General features: G+C 31.4%; 2 protein-coding genes across 2 annotated transcripts in view; one reads left to right on the forward strand and one right to left on the reverse strand.

The window, feature by feature from the left end:
• LOC143041973 (DNA repair protein RAD50.L-like) overlaps positions 1-21,607 on the reverse strand; it is a 78,380-nt gene that overhangs the window by 26,539 nt on the left and 30,234 nt on the right. Inside the window, exons 11-17 of the mRNA XM_076214161.1 lie at positions 21,172-21,249; positions 20,740-20,816; positions 19,178-19,279; positions 17,791-17,860; positions 16,420-16,520; positions 14,541-14,645; positions 257-358 (exon numbers count right to left, since the gene is read on the reverse strand). Coding sequence (XP_076070276.1) covers positions 257-358; positions 14,541-14,645; positions 16,420-16,520; positions 17,791-17,860; positions 19,178-19,279; positions 20,740-20,816; positions 21,172-21,249 — 635 coding nt within the window. The remainder of the gene's footprint in view (positions 1-256; positions 359-14,540; positions 14,646-16,419; positions 16,521-17,790; positions 17,861-19,177; positions 19,280-20,739; positions 20,817-21,171; positions 21,250-21,607) is intronic.
• On the forward strand, positions 6,056-9,659 carry LOC143041974 (uncharacterized). The gene is made up of 4 exons (XM_076214162.1): positions 6,056-6,683; positions 7,275-7,334; positions 7,740-7,806; positions 8,726-9,659. Exons 1-4 carry the CDS (start codon positions 6,603-6,605, stop codon positions 9,553-9,555), a joined length of 1,038 nt encoding a protein of 345 aa, XP_076070277.1. The 5' UTR covers positions 6,056-6,602; the 3' UTR covers positions 9,556-9,659.

The raw sequence follows: 21,607 nt of genomic DNA on the forward strand, positions 1-21,607 counted from the left end.
TTGTACAAACATACAAACATAAATCATATACATAATTACTGTGGATACATTTTTTTCGTAAGTACCAAAAGAAAACTTGTATACTCGTGGATATCTAATTTCAAGGTTTTGCCAAGGTCTGCCGAGGTCTGCATACAAACCTATAAACAATTTGTCATTCGGTGAACATTTAATCTCGTGGTTTACCTGTACCCATGAAATCCACGAAAATTGGTATCCAACGAATTATAATGAATCCACAGTAATAAACACTTACTGCTCTCTTGAGTTCCCTTGTGAGTTGTTCTAGTTTTCCAGCTGAGGCATCTACTTGGCTCAACTTTTGGTTAATCTGTTTCACTTTGGTATTATTGTCTTTCTGAAAATCAAAAGATATATTCATTTTCGTTATATCAAATTAACATGATGATGAAAATCCATGATGCATTTTGTGTTGAAGAGTTTCTATATTTTTAGAGTACATTTTATGTACCACCTGCAAATAATATTCATTATCGCTATTTTGTGCATTTTTCGTTTGATCTTTTTTTGTGGTTATTTTCATATCATGCTACTCGCTTTAGATGGAAAAATTATCGCTAGAAACTAAGCAGACACGTGGCGTTGCTAACGAAATTGACATAAATTGACAACGTCGACAAAGATAAAATAGCGATAAACAGATTATCATTGGTCATCTCAACTCCATTGCCTTTCTAGCTTTCGCCGTCCCGGCTCAAGCAAGAAAATCAATCTCGTTGAGATGATCAACGATAATCTATAATTCTTGGTCATTATAATCTGTTGGATAAAACAGTATAAACAGATTTATAAAGTTAACAGATGGTAATACACAAATGCATGGACACAGGTGATGCCCCTACATGAACATAACATTACAAAGGGACATAACTCAAGAACAGTAAAAGTGAAGCTATCCAAATTCAATCTTGACCACAGTTCTGTGGTAATACACATTGTGTATAAGTTTATAACATTTGAATGGTTGAGGCGAACATAAGTTAGAGAATGGATAAAAAAAAAAAATCAGCTATTTTTCCATTTGTAAAGGGGTCTCTAGAAAGGTTAAAGTGACACTTCCTTCCTAGTTCATATTTGATCTGTGTTATGTGGTAATAAACATTGTGTACAAGTTTTATAACATTTGGATGAGGAAAACTTAGAGAATAGAAATCAATTTTGGGACATGCAGATGTAAGGACGTACAGACAGAAACAGGTTAGACTTAATGCCCCCTCCACTAAGGTGGGAGCATTATATTGTTTTTTTTCAATTAAAAAATCACCAGTCTTTTTTTTTATTGACTTAAATTCTAAAAACTTTACCGCAGACTGTATGTAATGTTAACTGGAAGAAAAAATAAGTCCATTTATCAGTAAAATACTGATAAGCAGGTACAAAATATCAACAAAATTTCCTTCTAGATACTAGCTTTTGATTATAAACAAGCTTCTGTCCAAGTTTGGTACAAATCCAGGATAGTTTAAGAAAGATATCAAAATTTCAAAAACTTTTAACCACAGAGGAGTGAATATTTTGATGCCGCTAAGGACACTGATTCAAATGAAGACAACACCATCAACCGAATGTAGGATCGTTATGTCTCATATTTTTTTCCACAAAAGATGAAAGCTCGACAAAAAATATTTAGGCATGAGTTAGTTTTTATCTTGTCAAGACAGACAATATTTCAAATAAAATTTCAAAGCATATGAGAAAATAACCATCATTAGAAGTTAACCCTTTGTACCTGTTAACAAGCTTTAGTAACCATGAAACCTCAAGTCCAAAATATTCTATAGAAACATCAAATAATAAGAATGTGTCCCAAGTACACAGATGTCCCACTTCCACTATCATTTTCTATGTTCAGTAGACCGTGAAATTGGGGTCAGAATCAAATTTGGCATTAAAATTAGAAAGATCATATCATAAGAAATATGTATACTAAGTTTCAGTAAACTACCTCGAACAAAAACTTTAACCTGAAGCGGGACAGACGAATGAACAAACAGACCAACAAATGAATGGACACACAGACCAAAAAACATAATGCCTCTACTATCGTAGGTGGGGCATAAAAAAAAAAAGGGTTCTTTGAAACATTTAAGATATATGTTTTTGACCCATTTTTTTTTTTACTGCAATGAAATGTAGAATTATTTACCAACATTCACTGTCAAAATTCATGGATTTTTTGCCAACCTTTTTTCGTATGCAACCGGATGTAAAGTACTATGATTTTGTGGTATTGCACCTGGATGGAAAATCCTTTGTTTGTTTTTTCTTTCATTTTTTGTACAACTTTTCTATATTCTTATAAATAAATTTTTTGCACATTTATTTTTCAACACCCAACTATTTTAATTCTTTATTCCCCACCTCCCTCTATATATATCTGTAAATTAATTGCAGGATTTGTATAGTAATCATTATTCCATGTAACCTCTTCTAGAACCCAATATATTTTTTATTTGTTGACAGCCACTTCAAAAAGCTGTTATAAATTATATAAATCCAATATTTCCTTCTGATTAAGTTCAGATCATTAAGAAATAATAGCAAGGAGGTTATAATATACGTCCTTGATAAAATACAAATACAGATATTTTTATTGGCACAAACTCATTAACAATAAATGGTTAAGACCTGTGGCATTACATACAACTATTATAATTGACATGGTAGAATGAAAGGTTCAATGATAACATATCATGCTAACTTATGAAAAGTTACAAAATGATGTATCATATAAGTTCACTATTTCTTATATTTAGACACTCTGATATGAAAGAGGAAGACAGTCTAAGTAATAATGCTGAGCTATTAGCCTATTATTGACCAATAGAGATATTTTTTCATCAACGGTAATGTTATGCTGTATTTGAAATATAACATTTATTATATTTCTCGCTTTGAGGTATATTTATTACATTTTAATAAGAAATGTTGTTCATCCTCAGTTTCCCATTTTTACAGACAGGACAGTATCTTTCCTCTCTAGGAATATTAAGATGTCTTCCCCTTTCAATCATTAAAGGATGTGCACTTATGCGTATTTTGCATATTGCTGCTCTATCATTTAAATTGTTTAGTGAATCAACATATGATGGTCTTTGACCCATTTTGTAGATTTGACGAAAGAAACTGAGCTTAGAAGACTCCTGTATGTTTGCATTTTGATTTTGCAAGCACTGATCATAAATTCTCTGTTTTACTTGTCCCAAGTGCTGCTTTGTTAGACAACTTTTTTCAACAAGATATGAATATCCTAATTTTTGTAAAATGCACTGAGTTTTTAGGATAGAGGGGTTTGAAAATCTTGTTGCACAGAAAATTTGATTTAAAAGTGTATTTTCTGATGAAAGTATATGCTCTAGAAAATTTATGCTTGAAAAAACAATTTTATTTTTGAGTGGAATTCTACCAAGCTCAGCATGACAAGCATCATTTGAAGCCTTGCAATGAACACCAAGTGCTTCTTTAATAAATTTAATGTGTAATTTTTCAAAGGGTTCCGAGTCCCTTAATGATGAGTTAACACCCCAAATTTCAGAACAGTACATCAGTATAGGTGATATTAATGTATTGAACAATTTTTCAAGTAGTCTACATGGATTATTCAGACCAACAGTTTTCTTAATTTTGAAATAGGCCTTTCTTGCCTTTTCCATAAGAGTATTAATGGCTAAATTGAAATTACCATTACATTTTATTACAATACCTAAATAAGAATAATGACTAACAGTTTAAATACAAGAATCATTGTAAGTAAATTAGTCCAAAAATGTTTTACCATTTGAATTAAATACAATAACTTTGGACTTATCAGTGTTAACTTGTAGTTTCCAACAATCACAATAATCATATAAAGCATAAAGACTGTTTTGTAGTCCTTTTTTACTTTTGAGACAATAAAACAATATCATCTGCATAAAGAAGAATATCTAAAGAAAAGTCCCCAATTATAACTGGATCAGAATTACAATTGACTAAAGCATTAGTGAGGTCATTAATATAATAATTAAAAAGTACAGGGCTCAGTACATCATCTCCTTGTTTTACTCCTCGCCCAGATAAAAATGCTGAACTGAGTCCATTTGAAAACTTGATTCTGCATACTGAGTCAGTATACATTGAATAAACAATTCTTAAAATTCTATTTGGAATATCATGTATTAAAAGTTTATAAAATAGTCCTATTCGCCAAACTGTATCAAAGTTTTTTTTAAGATCAATAAAAGCTGCAAATACCTTTTTATTTTGTTGTTTATAATGATCAATTATCAGTGCGGCTATTTTCTTTAAAACCAATTTGATTTTTGTTGATTAAGTTTTTACTATTTATGAAGTTCATAAGTCTGTTATGCCTCTATAATTTCCAGGGTCAAATTAGTTTCCCTTTTTGTGGAGAACTAGAAAACTTTCATTCCAGGTATTTGGAAATTTTCCACTAGTAAAAATAAAATTAAATAATTTATGAAGTGGTTTAATTATTACTGGTACAATATTTTTCAACATTTCATTTGAGATCATATCAGCAGATGAACTCTTACCATTACGGAGCAATCTAATAGCTTTTACTATCTCATCTGCATTTATTTCTGTGTTTATTTCATCTGATATAACAGAATAATTTAAATTAGCTTTTAGTGATTCAAATTTGTGGACTACATTGCTTTGGTGATCATTGTAATCATGATCAGACTTATAAAGATTTTTATAAAATTTAATAAAATCTTTTTGGGGAATATCATTAGCAGATTTATCTTTTAAGTCTGATTGCTTACTAAGTTTGTTCAAAATCTTCCAGAAAACCTTGGGATTCTTTTTACATGTGTTACTTAGTTCTGAGCATATTTTTCTTTTATATGTTTTTTCTTCATATTTACAAAGTCGTCTAAATTTTGACCGGAATGAATAAAACCTTTTCCTGTACTCTGTATTTTCAGGAAATTTATTTACAAGTTTTTCATAATTTTTTAGACCTCTTGTTTTTTTTGTTTTTTGGAAAACTTTGAACTAATTTAGCTGATTTTTTAGCATTTTCATATAGAATTGAGGTAAAAGCTTCTACAGCTTTGTCAGCATCTTTAATATCTTTTTGTAAATATTCTTCAATTTTTTTCCTGATACCAGGTTGATATTTTTGTGGTATTTACATTTACCAGAATATCATGTTACTGTTACTAAAAATAGCATAGGGTATTTCCAATCAATGGTTTCTAAACAAGAGATGTATGGTAGCACAAACTTTGTATTTTCAACTTACTTGATATAATTCAATTTAAAAGGAAACACATTTGTGACAATATATCATTTAATAATTTTTGAACAATGAAATTGTTACATAAACAGCTGAAATTAATATTTAACCAAGTAATTCCTCTAAAAATGTTTTACTTTCACTTTTGATTTTTATGTTGCTAAAGTCAGGGTAATTTCTCATTAGATAAAAGCAAACTAACACATTTAAAATGTTAACCATCTCCATCAGCTTACTGGTTTTAATTAAGTGTTTTCAACTGACAGACATCTAACACATGTCCCATCTGTTGGACTATAAAGTTTATGTTATGTTGGCATCAATGACATATCCATTTTTTCCCCACAATTATCAAACAATGAAAAATGCTGCTTTATCTTAACAATTTGATGTTGGATTTAACCTCAACAGTTAGAACAGTAATATGGGACATTGGTATACATTACAAATTTATAGGAACGCCATACCCGATTTTAATATCAGCTGGCAAAAATACACTGTTGGAGTTGTACCTTTTATTCATCCGGAAATGCATTACATATTGTATAAGTATATATCAAATGAAAATAAAGTCATCATAGATACAAGAATTAAATTTTGTATTAATGCCAGACGACTGTTTCGTCTACAAAAGACTCATCAGTAACCCTAAAATCCAAAAAAGTTAAAAAGGCCAACTAAAGTAGGAAGTTGAAAGCTGGTGAGAAATACATGTATATTTATCTTTCCCCAAAAAGATATATATAAAGAGACAATTCAAAAATACTTATTATTTTATACTTGTAGGATGGATATTGAGGATCGTCGCCGATACTTTATTGTAGGATCAGTAATTTTAGAGATTGTTCAACCATTGTTTAGAACCAGACTAGAAAATGACTACACAAGTAGAGGACTTGGGTCTTTTCAAGACTTTCTAAACTCTCAACCAGTAATACACATACTGTTTCACTTACGACATCGAAATGCTTGTTGCTGTAAGGACAGACCCAACTGTCTCAACAACTCAAAACTCCCGTTGATTTATTGTCAATGGAATCTGCTTTACACTGAAAATCCAGGACAACCCGGCCACAACTGCCATTGCAAGTTCACAGCAAACCCTGTCCAACTTAAAGAACTTGACATAACTTTGGCAGGTTTGATATTACTGAACTGCTGTAATCTTAGATCAACTGAAGAAAATGCTGTACGCACCTTGCGTCGCTTCAAGAATAATTATCTGAGCCACAACACAGAGGGTAAAATAACTGAGACAGAATATAAAAGTCTGTGGACAGACCTAACTAGTTTTGTCCTACAGCTAGATCCAAATAAACAAGACGACCTTATCAGGATGGAGAACAGACCACTTGATGAAGGATTATGTAGTAGATACAATATAGATCTTTTGAATATTCACAAGAAACTGAATGAGGTAAGCAATTTTTTTCTGCATTCAAAAGTTCAAAATTCAATAATTGAAACATTTCATCACAAATGCATTACCTTTAAACCTTGTACATATAATCTGATATACATTAAAACATTGTGTTCATTCCAATAAACAATAAACCTATCTCTATCAAATGGCAAAACTTCTTTTTTCCATTCTGGTGTACAGACAATGAAATTATTTAAAATCCTTTAAAGTAGTTATCTGATTAAACAAAGAAACAAATATTGCATACTTCTTTATAGTTACACAAATCCAAATAATTTGGATCAATAGACCCAATTCATTTCCAGTAGGTGGTAAAAGTAATATTTGGTGAAACAACCTTATATGACATGGAGATATGGAAAATAGTTGCTTTGTAACAGCAAATTTTCCCAGGAAAATACTGTAATTGGTCATCATGTTTAACAACATATCATGATGAAAAGATTTTTTGTTAGCAAATTTCAATTATATACCTCAATTTGAGATGTGTTAGTGTTACTTACCCAATATATACTGTAGTTTTCACAACTCTTTTTTAGTTCAGAACTTCATAGGTTTAAACAGTTTTAACCATACTTTTTACAGATAGACACATCAATTCAAGGAATAAGCTCATCTGTACAGGGAATGGATAGTTCAATTCAGGTAATTCTATTGTTATTCAAAATATCTGTCTATTTTAGTATGTTGTTTGGTAGTATATTTTAACCATTTCTAATTACTAGCTTTATAAATAGAATTTGAAGAAATTACTGAACAAAACATTTTTTTTTTATATTTGTCATCTGCAGTAATTATTTTTACATACTGTAGATTCATTATTATTTATTAGATACCACTTTTCAAAGATTTCTTGAGTACAGGGGAGCACTGAATTGAAAAGTTAGAGAAAAAAAATATGATTAACATGTAATATGTCCAAAAGATTTCATAACTTATTACCAATTAAGCAACAATTTGTACTGAGCAGCAAAACATGATAATTTAATAAAATTATGAAACAACTAAGCACAACTTTTCTGGATGTTCATTGTTTACTGTATTTTACAGGAACTATTGATTTACCACAGAAATGAAGCAATATGCCAGTACTGCAAGAAAAAATTGAATGAACAAGGTCAGCATGTTTACTGTAAATTGTCAATACAAACATACATCAACAAGTGATTTTGTCCAAATCCTCTTAGTTTTGATAGCTACCAAAATCTAGAGTACTTTTGGCTATTCTCATATTTTAGTTTATTCTGCGATTCAGATCAAAGTGCAGAACTATAAAAAATGGATTATAAGATTTATCAAAATAGATAAATGTAAGTTTTCAGTAATAAGAATTAAAACTGAATGAATAACGATTAAAATCAAACAAATAAATTGGCACATTTATAAATTAATTTTACTAGACAACAAAGTTTTATGGGTGGCTGGGGTCATTCAAAAGTGCCTCCTATTCTAAATGCGTTTAATGATGGAACAGCCCAAATTACTTTAGCAGCATCAGTACATCAAATGACATTAAATTCTAAAGATCCTTATAGGTTTCAGGTTGCACAACTAAAATTCTGTACTACCACTATCTTCACTTTAAACCTTCCTCAGAATTCAATTTGGCCACTATCCATGTGTAATTATACTGGTAAAAATCCAAAGTTGTGTCTCTATGAGATTAACACGGGGATCATATCTGGGAACCAGTAGGTAAACAAAACAAAATATCTATGAATAACAAACATCTTTCTAAAAGTCTACAAAAGGTGTTCTTTGTGAAACAGCTTTTGATTATTGTAACAGAACATAAATTAATGAAATGTATACTTCAGTTGATCTATCTGCATTTCTAATGTCAAAATATTGTAATTAAGGTCTACTTAAGCTTTTAGTTTAATTCTTTCTATTCATCATTTTTATTGTGGTTCTGATCTTTTGTATTTGGTCAAGCTACTGATTTCAAGTAACAATCATTTACTTTAAAGTGGATACAACAAAGAAATCTCCAGATGTGATCGTTTTATAGAAATGTTTATTTTTTTACTTAATAGGCCTTGGTGAAAGACAGATAAATCCCTACAAACTTGGACAAGATATCTTCTATCTACATCATCAGATTGATCTGGAGTCATTACTGGGTGAAAGCTTGGAAACATTAATACCAGATGTAGTAATGATGGATGATGGCAGACTGGTGTTATGTTTGTTGTACAAGTACAGTCTACTGATCTGTAACACAGATGGATCACAGGTAGACAGTATACCAGTCGAGGGTGAACCAAGATATGTTACAGCTGTCAACAACTCTACAGTGGCTGTAACTGTTGATTACCCCTTTAAATGTCCTTGTATAGAGATGTATAATATAAACAATAAACATAAACTTAAATCTATATCAGTACCTAGAATTAACAGTTATTGTGGCATAACAATGATGAACAACAAGTTAGTAGTAGGTGGTGATGGTAGACTACAGATTGTTGATCATCAGACAGGAGAGATAGTACAGACAATAGAAACAGACTGCATACCAAGATGGATACATGCTTCTGGTGACAAAATATTCTTCATCAATCCATTACTTTTAAGTTGTTACAACAACCTATACTGGTACAGCTTTACAGATGACAACATACAAACATTAACATTACCATCAAGACCATGGTCAATAACTACACTACAAGATGGTAGTCTGTATGTTCTCTGTGAAGATAAATCTGTACAACATGTATCATCTAATGGAAAACAGTTCAAAACTTTAAAAACAAATCATCCCATTGTATTTAATAGTTGGAGCAAGTTATATTATAATTTAAAGCAAAGAAAAATGATCACATACAATACCTTTACTGGAATTGTCAAAATACTTCAAGAGAAATGAAGTGATATCTGGGAAATCCAATTTGAATCTTGAAATGGTAAAATCAACTTACTGTTTTTATTATAATAAAAGTATTTCATCTTATCATAAAAGCTAGAACAAGTTGACAACCTTATTAATTAGTTGTAGTTAACCTTGTCCAGACCATTATTTTGCAATACAATGCTTTGTATGCACAAAATAATGTTATTTTCATTACAAGGTATTTTTAAAGTAATTACAAGGGCTAAAATAATAATAATAAAAAAATACTGGCATAAAAAATAAGTTTTTTTATTCAATGTGATTTTTATATTGATATAAATAAACAGAGTAAAATATATTTGAAAATTCTTCTTAAAATGTTATTTGATGTCATTGTAAAATATCAGCATTTATGTTTGGCAAGTTAACTCCGTCAACCTTTTTATTTATACTAAACTTTCCAACAGTAAATTACGAATTAGGAATACTCAAAACTATTTCTGTAAATTTCAATTTCAGTTAAAAACAAGAAGTAATTGTAACAGGATGCTGTTACGAAGTCTCCCAAACAAAGCTCCCATAACTCGCCATTTATATGGTCCCATGTTCATTTGATTTGATTTTTTGTCCCATACAGGAATATATATTGCTTACGAGTAGGGATCTCCACCATTTACAAGTATTCAAACAGGAGGGGGTGGTGGTGAACCCCAGGGAATTTACCTACATTTCATTTCATTTGTTTTATTGTCCCCTACAAGAATGTATATGGTTTAAGGGTGGGGATCTGGACCGTTTACAAGATAATAGCACATTCTCAAATTGAACGGGGTGGGGCAACCCCCAGGAACTTCCCTTTAATTTCATTTGATTAGCTTTATTGTCCCATACAAGAATATATATGGTTTAGGGGTGGGGATGTTGACCGTTTACAAGTTTTCAAACAAGAGGGGGTGGGGTGACCCCCTAGGGACTTCCCTCTTATTTCATTTCATTTGTTTTATTGTCCCCTACAAGAATATATATGGTTTAGGGGTGGGGATGTTGACCGTTTACAAGTTTTCAAACAAGAGGGGGTGGGGTGACCCCCTACGGAATTCCCTTTTATTTCATTTCATTTGTTTTATTGTCCCCTACAAGAATATATATGGTTTAGGGGTGGGGATGTTGACCGTTTACAAGTTTTCAAATAAGAGGGGGTGGGGTGACCCCCTAGGAACTTCCCTTTAATTTCATTTCATTTGTTTTATTGTCCCCTACAAGAATATATATGGTTTAGGGGTGGGGATGTTGACCGTTTACAAGTTTTCAAACAAGAGGGGGTGGGGATGACCCCCTAGGGACTTCCCTTTAATTTCATTTCATTTGTTTTATTGTCCCCTACAAGAATATATGTAGTTTAGGGGTGGGGATCTGGACCATTTACAAGATAATAGCACATTCTCAAATTGACTGGGGTGGGGATGACCCCCTGGGACCTCCCATTAATTTCATTTGATTTGTTTTATCGTCCCATTCAAGAATATATATGGTTTAGGGGTGGGGATCTGGACCGTTTACAAAATATAAGCATATTCTCAAATTGAAGGGGGTGGGGATGAACTCCCAGGGACTCCCCCTATATTTCATATGATTTGTTTTATTGTCCTTTAATCAATTCTGAAGACTGCATGTATCTATCACTTACAGTTTTCAAGTTATATTCATTTGAAAATTTTAGAAAATAAAATCCCATAGGGTTCTATTGTAATGCCGACATTCCCCCCTTTTTATAGTAAACCTATGTCTGTATAGTTTCTCGAAATTATTGAGGATAAACGATAGATGTTAGTGAGATGTCTAATGTTACAAGTAGTGCAAGACTTGTCATTTGTTATTTTGGCTGTTGTTTTCATGATACGACATATTTGTGTATGTTAGTTTGTAAATAAGTTTTAGTTTACGTACTGATTCCGTATTTTCGCGGTAGTTACCTTATTATACTATAAACTCAAATAAAACTGTTCTAATGATCTACTTATAAATTTAAAGTCGAAACCCATCTTTATTGATGAAGATCAATCATTGTTTACAAACAGTATCAACATTACGGGAGTTTCCCTAATATGATCCATGGTTGCCGATTGGTAAACAATATGTAACAAGCTCTGTCATTGGTCCGTCGAAAGTATAAATACCAAAACAACAACAGAAACGACGGAGTGGTTGGTTGACAAGAATGGGTAGTGACAAACTTTAATAAATGCTGGAATATGTAGCTAATTGATCGTTACCTTTGTTTTAATTTAAGGTTGTCGGTGATGGTGCAAACTTTAGGTGCCAAATCGGGAGCAAATCCTTGGTGCAAATATTTATTGGTGCAAACTTTAGGTGCCAAATCGGGAGCAAATCCTTGGTGCAAATATTTATTGGTGCAAACTTTAAGTGCCAAATCAGGAGCAAATCCTTGGTGCAAATATTTATTGGTGCAAACTTTAGGTGCCAAATGGGAGCAAATCCTTGGTGCAAATATTTATTGGTGCAATTGATGGTTTAGGTGTAATTCCTGGGTGTAAATATATTGCTTGGAGCAAATAATGTTTTAGGTGAAAATCCTTGGTGTAAATATTGCTTGGTGCAAAGAAATATATAGTTTTGTGCAACTTGTTTTGTTAGGTGAAATTCCTAGGTGACAAACTTTAAGAAAGTCAAGTATTTAATATTTATTACGGAAGCTTTATGGTAGGAACGATTTTGTGATTACCTTTAAAGAATTGTTGATTGTTGATTGTATTTATTATGTCTTAAGGAATTGAGACTTATTATAAACTGTGGATTAGTGAATCTGGTTGATTTACTTTAATGTGATCGAGTTTAGCGCTACACATTGGTAGTTTAATAATATTTAGATAGTGACAGAGTAAAGTCTCTGTTTAGGTTAGTTATAGATAAGACCAACCATACTAGGAACCGGACTAGGCCAGGAACAGAGCTGTACCACTACCAGTCCAGCATTTTTATAAATAATAATAAAGCATCTAAACTGTTCTATTTCATGTATTTTATTTCACGAATATGTAGTAAATATACAGTAATAACAAAACAAATATAAAATCAATATCGGTAGAGTGTTTTGGTCGACGGTAAAGCAACTAGACGTCGACCCTAATATTTTATCCTAATATACATACACACAATAAAAAGATCCCTTTACTTTATGTTCATTGTGTTCTCTGGTGTCCGACTCTAGCACCCGAGAGGCAGTGTAACACTATAGTAAACCCCTTCCTCCTTTCTACCCCCCAAAATACCCCTTAATAGACCCCAATGCACAAACGAAAGATTGATGGCTCACCTAGACATATTAGTCTACCATTTTATGAAATTCTAAGTCAATCTGACAAGCGGTTTTGGAGAAACGCTGCGGACAAGTTCATTTTTTAAAGTGGCGGAAGAAGAGGAAGAAGAAGAAGAATAATAAAAATAATAAGAACTGAGCAAAAACAATAAGTCTCCAAACTTTGTTTGGGAGACTTAAAAAAAAGAAAGTTACAGCTTCTTAGTCAATAGATTCTGATTTTATTCAGTGAATATCTATATGAAAAATTTTCTCATTTAGGGATCCTATAGATAAGCTGAACTGGTAGTCTCAACAAATATTGCTAACTGAATTTTTTCCAGTACTATATTTGAATAATTAAAATGTTCCCATCAATAAATGACCTTGCTGTTATAACTTTAAAGCTAAAATAAAAGTTGTCCTAATATTCATTTCAACTTAATGAAAACAAGAGTGTGTTCATAATACCCAGATGCCTCACTCACATTATCATTTTCTATGTTCAGTGGATCGTGAAATTGGGATCAAAACTTGGCAAATTTGGCATTGAATTTAGGATTATACCATAAGGAACATGTGTTCTAAGTTTCAAGTTGATTGAACTTAAACTTCATCAAAAACTACCTTGACCAAAAACTTTAACCTGAAGCGAGATAGACAGACGGACGAACGGACAAATGAACAAATGAATAAACAAGAATGTGTCCACAGTACACGGATGCCCCACTCTCACTATCATTTTCTATGTTTAAAGGACTGTGAAATTGGAATAAATTCTCTAATTTGGCATTAAAATTAGAATGATCTTATCAAAGGGAACATGTATACTAAGTTTCAAGTTGATTGGACTTCTACTTTATCAAAAACTACCTTGACCAAAAACTTTAACCTGAAATTTGCACTATCATTTTCTATGTTCAGTGAACCGTAAAATTGGGGTCAAAACTCTAATTTGGCATTTAAATTAGAAAGATCATATCATAGGGCACATGTATACTAAGTTTCAAGTTGATTGGACTTCAACTTCATCAAAAACTACCTTGACCAAAAACTTTAACCTGAAGACAAAAACTTTAACCTGAAATTTGCACTATCATTTTCTATGTTCAGTGAACCGTAAAATTGGGGTCAAAACTCTAATTTGGCATTTAAATTAGAAAGATCATATCATAGGGCACATGTATACTAAGTTTCAAGTTGATTGGACTTCAACTTCATCAAAAACTACCTTGACCAAAAACTTTAACCTGAAGCCAAAAACTTTAACCTGAAATTTGCACTATCATTTTCTATGTTCAGTGAACCGTAAAATTGGGGTCAAAACTCTAATTTGGCATTTAAATTAGAAAGATCATATCATAAGGAACATGTGTACTAAGTTTCAAGTTGATTGTACTTCAGCTTCATCAAAAACTACCTTGACCAAAAACTTTAACCTGAAGCGGGACAGACGGACGAACGAACGGACGAACGAACGAACAGACGGACGGACGAACGAACGGACGCACAGACCAGAAAACATAATGCCCCTCTACTATCGTAGGTGGTGGGGCATAAAAACACAGACACACAAACCAGAAAACATAATGCGGATAAATGGGGCATAAAAACATAATGTGCCTAGGTGGGGCATAAAAACCTCTTGACTTGTCCAATTAAGAAACTTAAGTTGGTACTAAATATTTTGCACTTTGGTTCTTACCATCATATTTCTTTTAATATGTTCACTCTGTTCCAACTTTGTTTTATTTTCTTTAAGTTCATCTATCTTTAGTTGGACCTTCTTCTCTTTTTCTTCAAAATCAACCTAAAATCAAAATTGAAATTTAAATACAGTAACAACTGCAACAGTATTCTCAGGCATTACCTAAAATTTGAATGGTACTGTGCAGTACAGCACAGTACCAAGGAGAATCAATTGAAACTGTGAGCCACTGCTCACTGATTCAAGTCACATGAAGCTGTTACTACCTTTTAAGGGCATACGATACAGTTTTGATCTTGTATTTACATTTCATTATAAATTTCTACATAGACTATTCTTTACCTGATTAAATCAAATATGTAATAAACAAGAATGTGTCCACAGTACACGGATGCCCCACTCACACTATCATTTTCTATGTTTAAAGGACTGTGAAATTGGAATAAATTCTCTAATTTGGCATTAAAATTAGAATGATCTTATCAAAGGGAACATGTATACTAAGTTTCAAGTTGATTGGACTTCTACTTTATCAAAAACTACCTTGACCAAAAACTTTAACCTGAAATTTGCACTATCATTTTCTATGTTCAGTGAACTGTAAAATTGGGGTCAAAACTCTAATTTGGCATTTAAATTAGAAAGATCATATCATAGGGCACATGTATACTAAGTTTCAAGTTGATTGGACTTCAACTTCATCAAAAACTACCTTGACCAAAAACTTTAACCTGAAGCCAAAAACTTTAACCTGAAATTTGCACTATCATTTTCTATGTTCAGTGAACCGTAAAATTGGGGTCAAAACTCCAATTTGGCATTTAAATTAGAAAGATCATATCATAGGGCACATGTATACTAAGTTTCAAGTTGATTGGACTTCAACTTCATCAAAAACTACCTTGACCAAAAACTTTAACCTGAAGCCAAAAACTTTAACCTGAAATTTTCACTATCATTTTCTATGTTCAGTGAACCGTAAAATTGGGGTCAAAACTCTAATTTGGCATTTAAATTAGAAAGATCATATCATAGGGCACATGTATACTAAGTTTCAAGTTGATTGGACTTCAACTTCATCAAAAACTACCTCGACCAAAAACTTTAACCTGAAGCGGGACAGACGGACGAACGGACGAACGGACGAACGAACGGACGAACGGACGCACAGACCAGAAAACATAATGCCCCTCTACTATCGTAGGTGGGGCATAAAAATATACCTTCATGTGCTACTTTTTGAGTAAAATGAGGTCCAAATTTTGTATATTTGCTCAAAATTCGGATTTGTGGCCGTATTTTCCCTTGGACAGAACTTTTTTGCTTTAAAAGATAAACACAAATTGTTTTTTGTTAAATAAGTTGTAATTTCTGTAATTTATAAGTTTCCTAAAAATTTACACATTTTTTATTCAAAAATAACTCATATTTATCAAATGTTCATGAATGTAGAAAAAAACATAATTTTTTTGCTGTATATTTAGCACATTTAAAAAAATTGCACTATTTACATTTTCATGAAAATTGGCCCACATAATCTTCTCGCGTAATCAAACCAAATGGCATTTTAAAAAAGAGGTGTCCATGAACTCATTTTCAAGTTAAATAAGTTTGAATGATAAAAATCAGTCGAAAACTGAATCTTTTCCCGATAAGTCATAGTTTGACGTCGCGAAAATAACAATTAACGTTAGCAACGTAATTATCTTCGCTGTAACTGTATTGTTTGCCCTTAATACAGATTTGACAAACACTGATGTAGATATTTTTCAACATCACAAGGGGAAAAGGGATCATATAAGGAAATTGAATTCTATGTCAAATGCCCTTACTTCAATAAATATAAAAAATTTGCATGGATAATTTTAATACAAACCTTTAGGTTCTTTCCTTCTGTAACCATGGTATCCAGTTTGTTTCTGACATTTTCAATAAAACTTCTGTATTTTTCATCTGTGATTTCACATCCACTAAAACCTAACAAGAAATTGTAGCTTATATTGAACTGTTGAACATTTTTTGTGTGTGTGTGGTTTAGGAGGGGGAACTATTGCCAATAATTATCAAAGTTAGAACCAATCATATTAATTTTTTATGGTTTTTTTCTGTTTAAAATTTACATGATAGTGTCAAATTAGTCTGATATATAGATTTAGTATAAAGTGTTGCGGTACCACTTTTAAAAAACAAACAGTTACCTTAAGAAACCCTTCACGTTTTTTACCCGATATTATGTATTATATATAAAGGGACAAAAAAAGACAATTTTTGGGCATGCAAAAAAGTTCTGTAATCATTTTTATTTTATCTATGTAGTTTATATATTTTATGTATATCATCATAAATTTTATACTTGTTTATTTGTAGATATGACACAGAGATTTATAGAATAACTAATCGAAGAATTCAAATAGAGAAAAATATTCACTGAGTGACCAAACAACACATTAATTCATGAATGCTCGTGTTGTTCGGTCAAGAATGGAATATTTTTCAATATTTGAATTCTTTTATTAGTTATTCTTTTTATTACATTGGCAAATGTTGTTTTTTTAAGACATTAATGTAAAATATGTAAGGAACTATATCTTTTTTCTACGCATTCACAATTTGTTTTGATCCCCGTTATAGACATCTTGACAACACCTATTGTTGTATGATGTCAGAGTGAAATAACCACGTTTATTTTACATGTGAAATTATTGGTTTTTATTTAACTTGGAAATCAATGTAATTCATTGCAACCAATGTAATAAATGTATATATTGTTCACACATCAACAAATATTCACTATATTTACTTTTTTAAATTCTGTTTATGTGAATATATTTTTGTACAGTACTTTTATTTTATAACCATCAACGTTGTGTTATAATATTTCGGTTTAATTTAAAAGTGACAAAAGTTTCTATCTTATTTGGTTATCAATAAAATTAACATAAATTTGAAAGAAGAACAAAATTTCCATTTTTCAATTTTAAATTAAAAATTTCTCCTGTCATACCTTCTTTTTTGTCAGAAATTATATAAAATTATTTGCCTTTATCTTTCCTTCAGATAAATGTGTTTGTCTTTAATACTATAAAATTGATTTTATTCACATGTTAATCCATGAGAACTGACACTTCAAGTCCCTTCCATTTCCTATTACCCTCCATGAAAGATCTGTCGACATACCTATATTTTTAATGTAGACATATTTCTGAGAAGATTCTTAAATATTTTATTGGCAGAAATATGAACTGACCTTCAAACTGGTACTTGTCAGCAAACTGTTCTACAAGTACATTTCTCTTTGTAATGTTGTCATCATGTACCTGTATAAAAAGTAGAAAATATATATACTTAGAGAGAAAATTCATCTCTGGAATGCAACAAACAACTGAATTAGCCCAAAATTGGCAGATAACAGTGGTATTGAGAAATTAGCAGGTATTAACTGAAGGTAAAATATTCTAAACAAGAATGTGTCCAAAGTACACGGATGCCCCACTCGAATTATCATTTTCCATGTTCAATGGACCGTGAAATTGGGTAAAAAATCTAATTTGGCCTTGAAAGTAAAAAGATCAACTAATAAGGAACATGTGTACTAAGTTTCAAGTTGATTGGACTTCAGCTTCATCAAAAACTACCTTGACCAAAAACTTTAACCTGAAACTCACACTTTCAATTTCTATGTTCAGTGGACCATGAAAATGGTGTCAAAAGTCAAATTTTGTTTTAAAATATGAAAGATCATATCATAAGAAACATGTGTACTAAGTTTCAAGTTGATTGGACTTGAGCTTCATCAAAAACTACCTTGACCAAAAACTTTAACCTGAAACTCACACTTTCAATTTCTATGTTCAGTGGACCATGAAAATGGTGTCAAAAGTCTAATTTTGTTTTAAAATAAGAAAGATCATATCATAAGGAACATGTGTACTAAGTTTCAAGTTGATTGGACTTCAGCTTCATCAAAAACTACCTTGACCAAAAACTTTAACCTGAAACTCACACTTTTAATTTCTATGTTCAGTGGACCATGAAAATGGTGTCAAAAGTCTAATTTTGTTTTAAAATAAGAAAGAGTCTAATTTTGTTTTAAAATAAGAAAGATCATATCATAAGGAACATGTGTACTAAGTTTCAAGTTGATTGTACTTCAGCTTCATCAAAAACTACCTTGACCAAAAACTTTAACCTGAAGTGGGACGAACGGACGAACAGACGAACAGATGAATGGAGGAACGGAGGCACAGACCAGAAAACATAACGCCCCTCTTCTATCAGAGGTGGGGCATAAAAACCTGGGGTTACCTTAACATTGAGTTAATTGATCAAACTACTTATATTCTATGAGTGTGCTTCATAATAAAATGGCTGATATATTTTCGTTTGTTATTTTTCTGAATTGAATAGCAAACATTTCATTTGATTGATAGTTGGTTGCTTATCAATTCAAATGAATTCTCAACTCTACATTTATCATAAATGAAAAGTGAACTTATAGCTATAAACAGATTTTTTGTATATCTTCCATTTGTTTATTACAAACTATCTGTCATTTCCTGTCCTTTCAGAACTGGTTTAGCATTTAGTATACTAAAATTCCCCACTATTTTTCCATAATGGAGTAACTATCCTACCTGAGCCTCCTGTTCTAGTTTCCCTACTTGCAGTAACAGTTCACTTTTCTTTCTATTCAACTGTTCACATTCTCTTTCTAGTTCCCTGCTCTGCTGTTTAAACTGAAATCAACATTAGATATTCAATGAAAGTAAGAGAAACTACCAATTTGCTCAATAATACTCTCAATCCATTTAAAAAAAATCTTTTTTATTTTTCTGGTTCCATTCAATTTTTGCTGTATTGAAAAAGAACTTATAGTGTATCAGTTTACGACTCTTAATCTCGACATGCAATTAAGAACAAAACCAAAGTAGCAGCACTTTTATTGCTTCTCTTTATCTCAAGGTCACAATGAGGTCTTCAGCAGAGCTAATGCAAATTGAGAAAAAAACCAACATCTATTTGAATGGAATTATTTGCTAATTATAAATATACCTTTATAAACTTGATGCTTGGGAAGTGCTTTTCTGGAATAGCCTTCATCAGAAACACTCAAACCCATAAGTTTCAACATCATGGATATAAAGCCATAAATATGTAATAACTTCAATGTGCTTAGCAGAGAAGCTTCACATACAATTTTTAAATATTTTGATAAACTCCTTCAAGGTTCACGACCACAAAATATTTTATTAAGACAGGGTAAATACTGAGTGTGGCCATAAGTATTCGTCACTTGAGATTTTTCGCTATATATTGTAACTAAAACTACATTTTTTCAAAAAATAATTTTGGGGTCATTTTTGGTTTGATTTTAAGCAACTGGGTACCAATAGAAGCAGAATTGTCACAGGTTTATTTGTTGATTTGGTTTAATTTTTTTTTGTGGATCATTTTCATTTTTTCACAAGATAAACACAAATCTTATTTTCTGTTCAGAAATTTGCTATATATTCAACCAAATTAAATTATAAAATTTTATTGTATGTGTTCACATCAAGAGAAAACAAAAACACCTGAAGACAAACTGTGACCAAATAAACAAACATACTTTAGACAATTCTACGTCTTGTAAGGCCTTGTTGATAAAAATCCAACCAGAAATGCCCTCAAAATATTTTTTTTGAAAAATGTGTTTTTATATGAAATATATAGCAAAAAAATGAAGGTAATGAATACTTTTGGCCAGGTACTGTATGTCAATAAATCCTGAAAACTCTTTTTTTTTTTTTTATTTGAGCATCACTGATGATTCTTATCTAGATGAAATATGTGTCTGAAGCAAAATTAATCCTAGTATTTATGATGAGTTTATCAAGTAAATGTACATAAAATAAGGCCTTCTGGAAGTCGGGATAAACTCCACTAAAGGAGCAATATTTGTAATATGTGTAATAACATACCGTGTAGCGGATTGTTTTTCGAGGGGTGTAAATTTTCGCGGATAGAACAAAATCACCCCAATAAATCCTGCCAATTTAAAATTGTATATGCAAAGGCATTGATAAAAGTTTCGAATCTGCCAAAATATTTTATATACCTTATTCAATGAAAATGGCAAAATTTTACACCTGCGAAAATAACCCGCTATACGGTAATGCATATCACTACAAAACAACATAATGTTGGAGATACATACTTGAGATAAAGTGTCTTCTCTCTCTTGAACTTTGTTCTGAAACTCAGCTAGAACTCTCTTCAATTCTTCTACTGAACCTGTTGGGGAAATTAATGATGTAGTTATGTTTATGTGTCAAATATTGGAAATTATTTATGATTTTAATTGAGACAATTTTCCACCAAAGAAAAACTAACTACAGGTATAATGAACATAATATACAAGTGTGTAACCATTTTCCACCTAATAGGTTATTTCACAATTTAAACATTAATAGATGGAAACCAAAATGCATAATTTTCCTGAAAGATTTTACCTTAAAAAAAAAATGCATCAGAAATTATAGAGTGATGTCAAACAGGTCAATTCTGGTAAGATCACAAAATGTTAAAGAAAATAAAAGAAGTTAATTAATTTTCATCAAAATAATGGCACCTATAATCCTCCTTTTACCTTGAAATTCATTCTCTATATTCTTCTGTAATTCCTGTACAGTCCTTTCCATTTCTTTTTTCTCACTTGTATGCTTAGCTGAAAAAGATATTTATATATAAAATGAATAGGAGCAAGCATGTTAGGGCAATATATTTTGTTATAAACTTTTTGAGGTAGGGTAGGAAGAGAACATGTTAATTCTTGTACATTGGTCTTTAGTCATTTGTATTTCTATGTCCATTTGATGCATGCAAACTACAGAAAAAAGTACACATGTCATGGAAGCATTCTGGAAGTCCCTTCCATCCTTCCACATCCATTTTAATGAAATAGTTCATAGAATATTAGGATTGATGGATGTATATAACAAATCAATTCTTTGTTTGAACTTTGCTACACTGTGTAAAAAGATAAAATATTGTACAAGAATTCAAAGAGAGACACAGATAACAAA

The sequence above is a fragment of the Mytilus galloprovincialis genome, chromosome 8 (assembly GCF_965363235.1).
Source record: "Mytilus galloprovincialis chromosome 8, xbMytGall1.hap1.1, whole genome shotgun sequence".
In the NCBI taxonomy this organism is placed as follows: Eukaryota; Metazoa; Mollusca; class Bivalvia; order Mytilida; family Mytilidae; genus Mytilus; species Mytilus galloprovincialis.